The 13,437-nt window shown below is 42.5% G+C and overlaps 1 protein-coding gene across 7 annotated transcripts; it reads right to left on the bottom strand.

Annotated features, from left to right (window-relative positions):
- Positions 1 to 312: 312 nt before the first annotated feature.
- On the bottom strand, positions 313 to 13,437 carry scly (selenocysteine lyase). 7 transcript variants are annotated; one of them, XR_007450168.1, is made up of 15 exons: positions 12,844 to 12,929; positions 7,534 to 7,632; positions 6,878 to 6,987; positions 6,572 to 6,672; positions 6,256 to 6,433; positions 5,994 to 6,121; positions 5,434 to 5,589; positions 5,246 to 5,352; positions 5,096 to 5,132; positions 4,548 to 4,631; positions 4,302 to 4,401; positions 4,058 to 4,133; positions 3,785 to 3,959; positions 2,502 to 2,547; positions 313 to 1,664 (listed from the first exon to the last, which is right to left on the bottom strand). XR_007450168.1 is itself a non-coding variant. In XM_049587039.1 (14 exons), coding segments are annotated over exons 1-13 (1,332 nt in total). In that variant the 5' UTR covers positions 12,846 to 12,929; the 3' UTR covers positions 313 to 2,547; positions 3,785 to 3,805. The 7 variants fall into 7 exon arrangements, 4 of the variants coding, with proteins under 4 accessions (XP_049442996.1, XP_049442997.1, XP_049442998.1 ...); XR_007450166.1 differs by having other exon boundaries at positions 2,502 to 3,959; XR_007450167.1 differs by having other exon boundaries at positions 313 to 1,659; positions 2,502 to 3,959.

Genomic DNA, 13,437 nt, shown 5'->3' with positions numbered 1-13,437 from the left:
TCCGAGCCAGGAAAGTGACACCTGAGCGGCAGCCAGCTGGCCAGCACGGCTGTTGGGGAGAGAGGAGGGGGTCAGAGCCAGTGAGATAGAAAGGTAATGAAAGACGGGTGGAGGCGCAGAACTCGTGGCCTCCTGCTCTCCTTTGTGTGGCAGTGACCATATGCTGGCACACGCGCCAATGCTTCACTGGAGATGGGGGAGCTGAGGCGGCACGGAAACTTAAGTAATGGGAGAAGTCAGAGCCAAGACTTGGTGGATTACAATGAGTGTTATTTTTTACAACTATTTTAAAAATTCATCTCAGTGGGGAGACTAAACAGATGTTACATTTGCGAGATTATCATCTACATGTAATATTTTGTGGCTGATTAGAAAAATATTAAAAGCGTGTTAATATTTGATGTCAATAACACTCATAAATGTTGACGCCAATTAGCTGATTGGCTGCTCACATGACGTGATGGAAGCTGAGTACAGTCATCTCTCCATAACATCACCCCTCAGGTCACTTCAAGTTCTTCCATTTTTATTATTCATATTAAATATTTCATCCATTTTACATGATCAGTTAAAGCAGCAACAGACACGTTTTTGCTGTAACTTGTTATTATGAAATAAATGTTGATTGCACAATGTAATGGCTGTAAAATAATGACACCATCTGCATTTAGACTGGTTCCCTATAAGCGTCACTTTCACTATGCCATTCTGTCTGCCACCAGGTTATGATCTCCCGGAACAATGAAGTATTGATTTACGGCACAAAAGAAGTGTCATCCATTTTGCATTACTAATCACCCACAGAATAACCACTAGATCAATTACTCACTGCATTTTACCTTGAATTTTTGAAGAATTCATGCCATGAATTGAAGTCACAGACAAGCAGATTTAAAAACAGCAGAACTGTATTGAAAGTTCCATTTCCAAACTTCCCAAACATCCATTTTCTGGATTCTACTCATACTGTGGAGGCATGCAAGGAGGTTAAAAAGAGAAGATGTCACAGTGTCACATCACTGGGGTACAACACATGCAGTAAAATCTAGTCTGCACTTTCCGAAAGGCTCAATAGCTGTTGGTCTAGCATAGAACATGAGGATGATTGATTTCTTTAACTGAGGCATCCATAGCCCCAAATATCTTTAGAAAGAGATGGGTGAGAATTACAGTTCTGAAAAGATGCTTAATGAAAGACCAAAAACAAATGCTTTTAATTTAAAAATGTACTACCGTATGTTGGCCACCATCTCTTTGAACGTACCCATTAAGTTCTGTCGGGCCAAGCACACCAAAGGAGCACCTGTGTGGACACCATCCCTTTATTTCTAGCGCTGTCTGCTGTAACCCTACAACATTGCAACTCCAGTTACATTGCACGTGTCATATCCCATAGTTTCCATGGGGTCATAGAGCATGTCCAAGCCTTCTTTGATTAGCCTTGGAAGGATGCAGGAAACACAAAGTTTTCTTCATGGATTCAAGGAAAAAAGCAACTGATTTACAAATGATCACTTTGGGGGCTTCGGTGGCATAGTGGATAGAGCAGGCGCCCCGTGTACAAGGCTGTTGCTGCAGCAGCCCGGGTTCGAGTCCAGCCTGTGGCCCTTTGCTGCGTCTCATCCTCTCTCTCTCTCTCTCTCCCCCTTTCACACTTGGCTGTCCTGTCCAATAAAAGCAAAATGCAGGTGAAGTTTTCTTTAAAGTATAAAACCTACATACTCATCAATAATACTGGGTGTTTTACTCGTTTTTATCGTAGCATTGAGATCAGGGTTTCTATCTCTAGTTCTTGCCTTGGAAAGTAGCCTGGCTGTTACTGGTAGCCATGATGCTAACATTACAACTAGCTAATGCTAACAGACAGAAAATTAACCAGGAGCTACAAGTAAGCCAGTACCAGCCAGAAACAAATTGTTTGTGACTGGCCACTAGCGTTAGAAATCATAGCTAGCCTTAGCCATGTTGCTAAATGTTAGCTGACACTATCACCAGAAACACTCATCTATAATTCAATATCTGTTTGATAAGTTAAACAAAGAATATATTTTCTTTTCAGAAGCATTTCTAATTGAGCAGTGGTTACTGCTGTTATGATGATTTTATGTTTCAAAGGTTAGGTAAAATGAAGCTCAGCGTAAATTCAATCAGGAAGACCTTCCTGTGCTCATTCATTCACAATTCTCCCTCTCCCACTCCCACTGCTTCCTCCAATCTGCTGCCTCTGGGCGTTCACTCTTCTAGCTGTCCTATTGTAATTAGCCACGACCTCCATCAGCCAATCAGGTCGTCACTGCGAGATTTTACATCTGTTCTCTCCTCTGCAGCTTTCAGCTGTCATTCTAGGCATTCACATTTTCATTCTCATGTGCACTTGTCATTAAAAATTTTTTTTTCCAAAACTAAAAACGAGTCTCTCCTGATTGAACTGTAGTTGTTAGGTTCTGAGGAAAATGAAGAGTGACCTTTTCTTTTGTTAAATTTATTTAACCCATGTTTACCCTGGTAAGTCCCGCTGAGATCACTGACGTCTTTTTCAAGGGAGACCTCGCCAAGACAACAGCATGACAAAAAGTTACAAACAAAAATAAGCACAATAAAAAACACAGAGGACATACAGTAACATGTAGAAATATTAAAATACCTACACACAATGACAAGTACCAAATGATCCATTCACCCTTGCACTTATGAGAGGTTTAAAATCCAGTAGAGAGATCATTCTTCTCAGTTTGAAATCTTTTTTGAAGGCTTTTAAAAGCTTTCTTTCCGAGCTCAGTCCATGCACTAGGAACAGACAAGACTAAATCTTGAGATCTCAAACTTCAACTACAGTTAGATCAAAGTGCAAATGTATGAAGGGAGTTTGCCCCTTATGGCTTTATAAATGAACATAAATCAATGACTGAGCCTCGAAAAAGGTCGACCAGCCCTGGGAAAAAAGCGTACAGCAATTGGTGAAGGCTTTATAATCAGTAACAAATCTCAAAGCACTATAGTATGCAGTATCATATGCAAGCAATGCACAGATACATTTATGTACAACAGATTATTGTAATCCACAAGCGTTAAAAACGTAGCAGAGACCAATCTTTTTCTGGCCTCAAAGGAGAAACAGGTTTTGTTTCTGAAATACAACCCAAACTTCAACCTCAGCTTTTTAAAAACAGTATCAACCTGAGATTTAAAAGACAGGAAGTCATCAAGCCAAATACCAAGATATCTGTAACAAGAGACCATTTCTAACTTCTTTCCCTGAGCACTACTAATATTACTGGTTTTCACAGGCTTTTTCCTTGCATTTGAAAAATACATACCTTAGTTTTATGAGCTTTAGTTGTGAAAACTGAATCTGGATAAAATTAAATACAGCCTGCAATTTTACCAAAGTCTCTGTAATGGAGGAACTGGCCTAATATATCACTGTATCATCCCCATAAAAATGAAAGTTGGCACCATCCATGTTTTGATGCTATACTATTAATATAGACTGGAAATAACAGCGGACCTAAGACAGAACCCAGGGGTACACCCTACAGGTGTTCAGTCAGTTAGAGGTGAGCCCATCAAATTGGAACAATTGAGACCTTTTAGAGAGGTAATTTGAAAACCAGCCTACTGCTTGGTCAGATAAACCAATACTAGTCAACCTCTGTATCAAAATAACGGTAGCATGATCTTATTGTTTTTGGGGGAGACTTGAAAAGTTGTCTTTCTCCACTTTAATGTAACAATAAGTGCAGATGATGTATTTTTAATTCTGTACGTCCTTATTTGACCTAACTGTTTATTCACATGAAGCCCATCAGTTCATTTCTTCCAGCAGCTGCACAGTTTCCCTCAGATCTTCCACAACTGTATCCACATCTGCTTTGGTTGTCCCTCTGCCCACGCTCAACCTCAAGGCATTGGCTGCCACCTCTGAGGAGACGCCACAGCTCAGAAGGATATGGGAAGGCCTGATGGACAGACACAGTGCAGTGCAGGGGAGTTATGTAACTGTGATCAATATGCTCTCTGGACAAAAGAATAACAGGTAAAGGCGGGACTCTTTTACTTGTTTCCACTGTCTGAGTGGCAGGCAGCGCCAACGCTGGCCAGCAGCCTCCTACAGTTGGACAATACCCTCCAGCCTAAAGCAGGAGAAGGAAATAAATCATTCAAAGCCTCTGTAGTTTACAAATAGCCCTGTGCAGGTCATGAACTATCTCTGCTGACATTGATGTAGGGTTAGAGGACACTGTTTTGGACTGGTTGGCCAAGACAGACATAGGACAGAGACGGAAGAGTCGTGACATCACCTTGTAATGTCGGGCCCAGGATGGACACGTTACATGTGTTAGGGAGGATATCAGAGCCAGGGTAATGGCTGTTGAAGTGGATCTTGTCTTTAAAGACGGCCTGAAAAGGAAAACGTACTGATGGGTGCTTTTAATTTAAGAGAGAAGCAACAGAATAATGATACTGCAGGGTATTATTTTAAAGTCAAAGAACAAAAATCCCCAGAATGTAACATTTTTGATCTCTCTGAATGGATCCAAACTCACCTTCAGTCGCTCTTCCAAGTAAAGTTTGGTACTTCGCATGTGGCCCTCATAATCTGACAGATTAGAGGTCACCAGTTCTGCAGCCTGACAGACACATAATAAACCAGTCGCTATAAATGAAGCATAATATGACATGTATGATGTCTAAGTAAAGAAATAATATCAATGGTATTTGTCTTTTAACTCATTTTCACTGCCAAGTCACCTGAGGTTATAATAATGATATATTTGGAACATGGAAGAGAAGAAGTGGTATCATTTGAAAGTGTACTTGTAAAGCTTGTACTTTTTGTCGGCCTTACAGCAGCTAGCAGCCTCCTCAGTTGATCTACTAAGGCCAATTACTGTGGACTAGTCGCTGCAGGTGTCTGTTTTTAAAGATCTGCAACCAACTGCTTAATCATTTTGACAAGACATTTGTTTTTCCACTCAAAAATGCACCTTTATATCAGGAAGATAAAAACTCATTTAGAGTAAAATGGATGAAACTTTTAAATGTAGTGCTAGTAAAAAATTTGAGTAACACATACATGAAGTAGGAAACATACCTTTCCCAGACCAGCAATCATTGGTGTGTTTTCTGTGCTGTAAAATTCAGAAAAAGAGAAAACAGATTCTTTTTATTTAGATCTTGGCCGTTTTTCCATGTCTATTTTGTACTTGATGATTTCTCAAGAAACACAATGCAGTGTGTTTACCCTGGTCTGAAGTTTCTCTCCTGTCCTCCTCCAAACAGCATGGGATACAACGGTGTCCTCACTCCAGGGCTGTTCACATACAGAGCACCAATCCGAGGGGCGTAGAACTAGAAATGTCACAAAACCTTTCGAAACATGTTTCTTTTACGATGCCAAATCGAGATATTTTTTTACAATAGATTCCTGACCTTGTGTCCCACGATGGTGAGGTAATCCACTCCCAGTTCACAGGCATCAACTCGGATTTTCCCCAGAGCCTGAGCAGCATCCGTGTGGAGCAGGATCCTGAGCTGATCGCGCTGCTTGTTGAGGGATTTTATTCTCTGGCAGATCTCTTGGAGTGGCTAACGAGGGGAAGATGTTTCAGCATACAGGGGAAAATACTTTACGGAGCTTTTTGTTTTTGCATTGGAATTGTTCTTAGGAATTCATATTTGATACGCATGACTTTAGCATTAAGTCTTGTCATAAAAAGGGAAATTAGTTTTTTGTACCAGGCTGTAAACATGTTTTTTCTACTGTAAAGTTGGGCATTTTAACATGGGAGGTCGACTGGAGATTGACTCGCTTTTGGAGTCAGCCTCAAGTGGCCGTTAGAGAAACTGCAGTTTTTGGCACTTCCACGTTGGCTTCATTTTTCAGCCACTTGGATAATGTAAGTGAAATTTCTCTATCATCAGTGCTATAAAGAGATAGAAGAGAACACAGGAGAGACTGACAGGTATTTAAGCCTCTGTCTCCTTCTTACCATGATGACTCCTGTCTCATTGTTGGCCAGCATGATTGAGATGAGACAAGTGTTTGGACGCACCGCAGCAATGATATCCTCCACCTCCACGCGGGCTGTCACCTTAGACACAGGCACAAATGTCACATCTGTGACAAATACAAGCCAAGGAAGGAGGTTAACATAAGGAAGCTACTTTAGATTTGCTTTTTAAATAAAGGGTGATTGTTTGATAAAAAAAAATCTCTGGTATTATTCTGAACAAAACTACAGGATCTCCTACCTGCCTTGCCATCTTTCTGTAGGTGCTCCGCTACTAGTTTGACCGAGTCGTGTTCCACATTAGAGGTGATAATGTGAGGGAGGCCATTGTTTCCATTCTGGTGCCCTTCACCTTGCTCCGCAGCCCTGCAGCTTCTCCTGAAGTGCTCCACAGCAGTGTGGAGCACCAGGTTATTGGCCTGAAAGATTTGTTTGCTGTGAGCTGCCGTCGTATCCATGATACCACAATTCTGCACTAAATATTTTACAGCTTCCCACAAAAGTGAAGTAGCTTTTCAGAACAAGAGCAAAACAAGCGAACTAACAGTGGTGATTACCTCTGTTCCACCTGATGTGAAAATGATGTCCTCTGCTTTACCTCCAACCATTCTCGCCACATTGTCTCTGGAATGATTAATTATTGCCTTGGCTTTAGCGCCTAGAAATAAAAGATTAAACAAGAAGTAATTTTTATAGTTGGCATGCTGAGATACAAAATTACGGGTTTGGTGCCGAGGAGGCAAATAATGGAAAAGCAGCATTAGCTCACCGACAGTAAAGAAAATTAATTTGCACACATTCTTTGCTTCCCAATTCCAACATCTGTTCATAGGCATTTAGATGAAGGTTTAAGGATTCTTCACCTGCTATATAATTGCTGCTCGGGTTTCCCCAGGCATCCTGAAGGGCTTCAGAAATAGCCTGGATCACTTCTGGTTCCAGTGGAGTAGTGGCATTGTAGTCCATGTAGATCCTTTTATTACATTGGAGAGAAATGTTATCATCTTATTTCATACTGCCTTAAACCTTTTTGGCACAATGCATTTGCAAGTCATCTGATCAATTAAATTTTGCATTAATTTAAACACTAATAGATTCAGAGTGACCTAGAGACCTGTTGTGATGGGATCACTCCAGCCCCAATACAGCGATTTAATGGTCTTTTGTGAAGCTCTTTGTGGATTTTATTTCTGGAAAAGGTGCTATAACAAATCAAATTTATTCTTATCATTATTAATTTTCTTCCAGCTCAGCCTTCATTTTGATCTTAACTACACACCTGTCTGTATTTTGCATGGTTGTGATGCTATTGCATTGAAAAATATCTGTCTACATACAGACAGGCAAACAGACAGACCGAGAGACAGACGGACATAAAAACACCTGGCGAAATACCCGGCCTCTTCAGTAGTACAGTTTGCTATGATGGCATACACACACACACACAGACTCACAGGGTGAAAACGCCAGCTGTTGTGACATGATACCGCATGACCAACCAAAATCAAAACCTTCCTACCTTTGCAGATTCATTTCTGAATAATGTTGAGAGGTATGGCCTGTGAGGGTGAGACCATTTACTGAGGTGATGTCATCAGACTGTTTGGCCATAGCACTCCTGGGGAGAAATAAGTCATTTAGCAGGATGTCTGTGTAGATTCAATACAGTCAAACAATATTTCCAGCCACACCTACATTCACTGGAGTTCTAATCAAACAATATATAATTATTTGCAGCAAAAATTCTGGTCATGTATAGCAAAATGGCCCGCTTGGATGACCCTTTGGTAGATAAATCACGATAAAGTGCCTCCAGGGTGCCCTTATGTTGTGTACCCACCAAAAGTGAATTCGCAAATTTGCGTGTCGAGATTACATACAAAGTCAATGCAAAGACGCAAACAGACGCGAATTCACGCGACGCTGTGCCGCGAAAGCGTCCAGTTGTTGACACAACAATAAACTGCTACTCACCGGAGACTAGGGATGGGCAAACGATCAAAATTCATTATTCGATCATCAAAAAAATTAACGATCAATTATCGATTAATTCATAAGCGAGTATTTCAAAAGAGAGAAAACAAAAGAGTGTAGGACAGACTGTCAGCGCAAGAGAGCACAGCTGCCCCAGTTTTGAGCTTCAACCCCCCAGGCCAAAGAGGAAGAATGGCGCGCATGCGCAGTTCACCCCTGGGTGTTTACAACCGTTGCCAGCCAGAATTACAGGCTTCAGTTTTCAGCAAAACCTCCGTCTTTCAATGGCGTAGTGTCTTCAGAGGCCTCGAGGGAAGGCGGGGCGGGGGTCTCGTAGGCCCGTTGAGCTGCTGTGCTCACTGGGCGGGGCGTCTCATTGGCACGGCGGCTCGCCAGACCTATGCCAGGCATTGTAGGGGAAACACTGCGACTATCGATCAAAATTATTTGTGATCGATCAAAAGCCTTAACAATCAATCATAGATAATCGAAAATTGATGCCCATCCCTACTGGAGACAGATGGACAGGTGCTCCACAGCTGAAATGGAGCACCTGTAGCTGGTGTCCTGCCTGGAGATCCTGGTGCCAACCCTCGCCAACAGGTCCTCAAACTGGGCCCCAGTCAGCCTGAAGTACCGCTGAAAGCAGTTATCATCCAGACGGAGTTCCTGGAGGAGGTTGGGAAACTCGCCGAGCTGGATGCGCTTCTGCAGGATAGGGTGAACCCAAAAACAATGGCGTTTGGCCCTCCGACGCATCTGGGACTTCCAGAGCAGGTACAAAGCAGCGATGGTGGTTATCTCAGCCATGGTTGAGGAGAGAATGGCAGGCCAGATGTTGTTATCTAGTGAAAATGGGCGGGCTCGCTACTCGCATGACTGACGCGATAACGCGAATTAACAAAATGGTCCGGCGTCCAAACTCATGTTACGCGTGAGTAAATCGCGTTCATTGCATTTGGTGGGAACACAGCATTAGAGTAAAGAAAACATAAATTAAGAATTCCAATATGTTATTTCCATGGCCTCGGGAAGTTCAGTCAGTATTTGTGAACATGAGCTACTGTCTCGCAAAGCCAGAAACCAGAAAAGTCTCAACTTGTGATGTCATAAGTTATAAAGTCTGGAGCTGTTCAACACATAATGAATGGGAGACTGATACTGAAGACTCAAAGAGTGCTGATTTTCTTTTTTATACCCAGTTCTGAATCAGAAAATAAACCCATATACTCAAAACATTCTCCTGGACACTCTCAGTCAGTACGTTTACATGCACGCAGTAGTCGAGCTAAGCTCATAGCTCGGCTAATCAGTCAAGTCAATATTTCTCGTCTTGTCTGAGTATATATGCAGAAGACAAAATCGATTTTCTGACCACGTATGTCTGACTCAGCCTCAATAGGTGGCGCTGTGTCCTTTTTAATATAGTGCGTATTGAACTAGTTCTTGTTCTTGTTCAGAAACTTTTTAAAATAAATCTACCTTTCGCATTTTCCCACCATCCATAAACTTCAAAATGTTTAGCTCCTTTAGCTGTCAGAGCATGAATGTAGTTTCCTTGTCCGTCCAAAAGTGTGTCTTCTGCTTCTCAGTCGCCATGGTGTTTGTTCGTTTATTTTTCCGGGAGTTACTGCACTGCTGCTACGTCATCTCCTTCTTCTTCGGATGAAAGCCTGCCAAAGAAAAAGTGGTGCATGCGCAGAACGCCGAGTCCGACTCCACTTGGACTAACTGAAGATTCCCACCAAAAGCTTCATGGTCGCCTGCGGGCACTCTGGTTGCTCTGACATCACTCACACTGCCAGCTCCAGCAGGCACTTGCAGCGGCCAAAGGGGCAAGGCCGGGCGCTGCAGATGTGTCCATCTAGGCTGACCGGCTGTGCATTTTACAATGATGAACAAATATAGTATTATTTATGTCTTCACTATGTATTATCCATGACTTTCATTGCACAATTAAAATAATGCTAATAAACAAAGTCATATAGCTTTTATGAGTCTTTTATTATTATGATTTTACTCTCCTGTTGGCACGTAGGACCACTGAGAAATGTAATTGGTGGTAAATAAGTCTGGGTCCACAGAGTCCTGCAAACCCGGTCTGCAATTGGCTGCTGCTTCAGCGGCGGCGTTGCTCATTTGCATAAAGTTCAGCTTCTCTCAACTTCTACCTGACGCTCTGGTCGCTGGCATCATGCCGCTCACTGCAGCCGACGCCCCTGACGCCCTTCGTCACCGTTGTGCATTGAAAATGAATGGCTGCTGGCTGCTTATGATGCTCATGAGGCTTTTGGTGGGAATCCACGATTAGGGTTGGGTCGGTTCTCGGTAATACCAATTTCGGTTCGGTACTCCATCTTGGACCGGGTTTTTTTTTTTTTTGAGACCGACTGGACCACATACGTCAGGCCCAAACATTCTCCGTGGAAGTCCACCCGGACTAAAAGCGGACGTCCACAAGCCCTGTGCGCGCAAAGCTCAGATTTTACGACCGTGTGGACACCAGTGTCACACAAGACTGCTCAGCATGTATTTTTCACATTGCAGGGATTAACTACAACGCGGAAGTGCGCTCAACTATGGAAGCCCGAATGACTGCGGACATTTCCTGCGGAGTCCGCTCCGCTTATAGTACGCCCGAGTCTGTGAGCACCTGTGTCTGCCTCTTCGCCAAGCGCACAGCGAGCAGGAGAGAGAGGGGGGTGGGGGTGGGGCGGGGACTGAGCTAGGGGGTGCGAATGCGCATGCGCCGAGGCCTGTACTGTAGTCTGGAGTTTGTGTGACAGGGACTCGATAATGACGGACAATTTAGTCTCAAAGAAATCAAAGAATGTGCCAATATGGCAACACTTTGGCTTAGAACCAGACAAAGGAGGTAACCCTTGTTTGCACTGATTGAGTAAGGTAAATCTGCAAATTTATTTTTAAGGAATAAAAGAAACAACGTGTTACTGTCACTCTGTTGTCCTATGGTCGTGTTTTAATTTTAAATGAGTCAATTGCGCCCCCAAGTGGCGAAAATCCGGTATTACCAACTTGATGTGGTTTTTCACAAAAACTGGACCGTTTTTTTTTTTTCCTCATACCAACCCAACCCTATCCACGATAAATGGATACATGCAGCAATAGTTGGATTTTCAATCGAATTATCTCAGTGTGTAAGTTGAGCTATAGATAGTCCAATTTCAGTTGGACTAAGCTGTTAACATGCATTCAAAAGTCCAGTTTCAGTTGTACTAAGCCAATAATTCGATTTTCTCAAGCTGCATGTAAACGTACTGAGTGTCATCTAGAACATGTTTCCCAATTCACTGCAAATGAAACAGCTCCAGACTTAAAAATCTATGACATGAATGAATTTGAGGTTTAGCACTCTTGTTTTTATATTTCAGAGAGAGTTGTTAGATTACTAATATTTTTAGAACGTCCCAGACAATAGAGTGTGCCAGTAAACCTGGAACTCCATTAGCGCTTTTAGCACTTCCGGTTCTCTCATCTAAAAGTCAGTAAGCTTTTTGAATGGGATTTTGGTAAAATGCCTGAAATAAGGTCTGTGGTTAACAAAAGCTTAAGCGAGTTTCAGGTTTTGTTCTACGACATAAAACACATCAGTAAATACCCTACTTGTGAATTTTGAAGCTTTTATGTGTCGTAAAAAAGGCGGTTGCTAACAAGTTGCTCAATACGACTACAAACCCTGTCGCGGACATTAAACGTCATCACCCCCGAACAGGCGAGAGTGCTGGCAGTCCGCCATTACAGCTTCTAATTTAGCTTAAACAGTCCGATTTCCCCATTATACAATGTTTTTAAAATAAAGTGGCCGAAATCAGTTGAAAGCTTAGTGGCGGTGATGTCAAGAGTCATGCGACCGTGAAGTAGTCATGTAGTCTGTTAAAGCCTAACGTTAGCTTTTTACTTCTGGTGATCGCATTTAAGCTTCAAATGTGGTATGAAAGGTGTTCATATGTGAAGATTATCTCGCTGAACAAAACCTGTAAGTATCATAAACTTGTGTTAGCCACAGAGCTTATTTTCGGACATAATCCAAAAAGCAATGCAAAAATCACACTCACTTTCTCTTCCGGGAACCAGCGCGATGCTAAACTTCCGGGTTTTGACGTCAGCCCTGGCACACTCTATAGTAATAATGTGAATTTTGAAATTGGGTATAGTTCCCCTGTAAATGAAGAGAACATGCTAAAGTGTGCTCCAGGTTGCACTTCTAGTTAAGGAAATGTGCCACAGTGCCCTTCAGGGTGCCCTTAAAATTGAGAAAGCATAATGCAGTGCCATATAGGCTGCTATAGACGCTAGAAAACTTTCTGCTGGTGCCCTTTTTATGTTGTTGCCCCTGCCCCTCACACAGCCTGAGTCCGCCACTGAGACAGTGTCACTGGCTCAACTGCACTGTCCGCTGCTGTAACGTTACACCTAAAATCTGCTCTGTGCTATCACCGCGCATGATGTCATTGAATGCTAGCTGGGTATCGTAGAGACTGCACAGGTTTAATACACACTGAAGCCATTTTTAGCGTTAACATGACACAAACCTCTTCTACGAAATCACTCTGTCAGTTCCATCCACGCTGTCAGCAGCACAGGCGTGACTCGGGGTGTTTGACAGCTCAGCTTACTACTCGCCTGGCTTCCTGATACGAACTACGGTTAGTGCTGACTCACAACACGGGGAAACTGGAACAATAAAAACCAACCTGTCTCCTCTCCGGCACTGTCTGCCTCAGCCGGGATGATATTCAGCTAGCTAACGCTAACTCAATGTAGGTAACTTCTGTTAACTTTAGCTAAAGCTAGCTAGTGCTGCTAACTAATTTAGCTAGCAATATTAACGTACATTAAGCTGTTAATCCGCCTCCGAGCCGTCAAAATGAGCCACACGTGTTCTCCTTCGTATGATAGGGCAGGCTGAAATAGTTTTGCTTCGTGACAAACCTTGTGAAGTGATGTGAAGGTGTCCTGAGTGGATTTAGTACAGTCTGTGTAAATCATTAGCTAGCTAATCCCGGTCTGTATGACAGGATGCGGCGCTTCTCCGCTGGGTTGCCAGATGTGATAAAGGGAAGCTCAGAGAACGATTAAAATAACTGTATAATATAGTGACAGCGGTTCATATCTTAAAAGTCCTGGGTAGTCAGTATCGCTGTCATACCAGGGAACCCGAAAGGTGAAGAAAACTCGAGTCTAGTCGATGAGAACGTAGAGGAGTAAAGATAAAGAGGAATTTAATATAAGCAGTCCCAAATACACTGACATGCGGACATGGCAACTATGGATTCTGCTACCATGGTAACTACTGGGAAGTAGGATGTGTTTAAGTCACATTACAGTTTCAGATTCTAATTTTCAAAACTCTCCATAGAAATATCTGATATGGTCAGCATCATAATGATGGGTAAATATTATATTCATTCTTGTAAGAAAAAAAAAA

Source organism: Epinephelus fuscoguttatus, linkage group LG10 (genome assembly GCF_011397635.1).
Source record: "Epinephelus fuscoguttatus linkage group LG10, E.fuscoguttatus.final_Chr_v1".
NCBI lineage: Eukaryota > Metazoa > Chordata > Actinopteri > Perciformes > Serranidae > Epinephelus > Epinephelus fuscoguttatus.
This window is presented reverse-complemented; position numbering and strand designations above follow the sequence as displayed.

Bases quoted from the DNA above. Each gene is read 5' to 3' on its own strand.
- scly (XM_049587039.1), bottom strand. The intron at 6,434-6,571 runs GTAATCACCACT...CAAATCTTTCAG, and splicing joins TCACATCAGGTGGAACAGAG to GCCAATAACCTGGTGCTCCA. The intron at 5,133-5,245 runs GTAAACACACTG...TGAATTTTACAG, and splicing joins GAGAGAAACTTCAGACCAGG to CACAGAAAACACACCAATGA.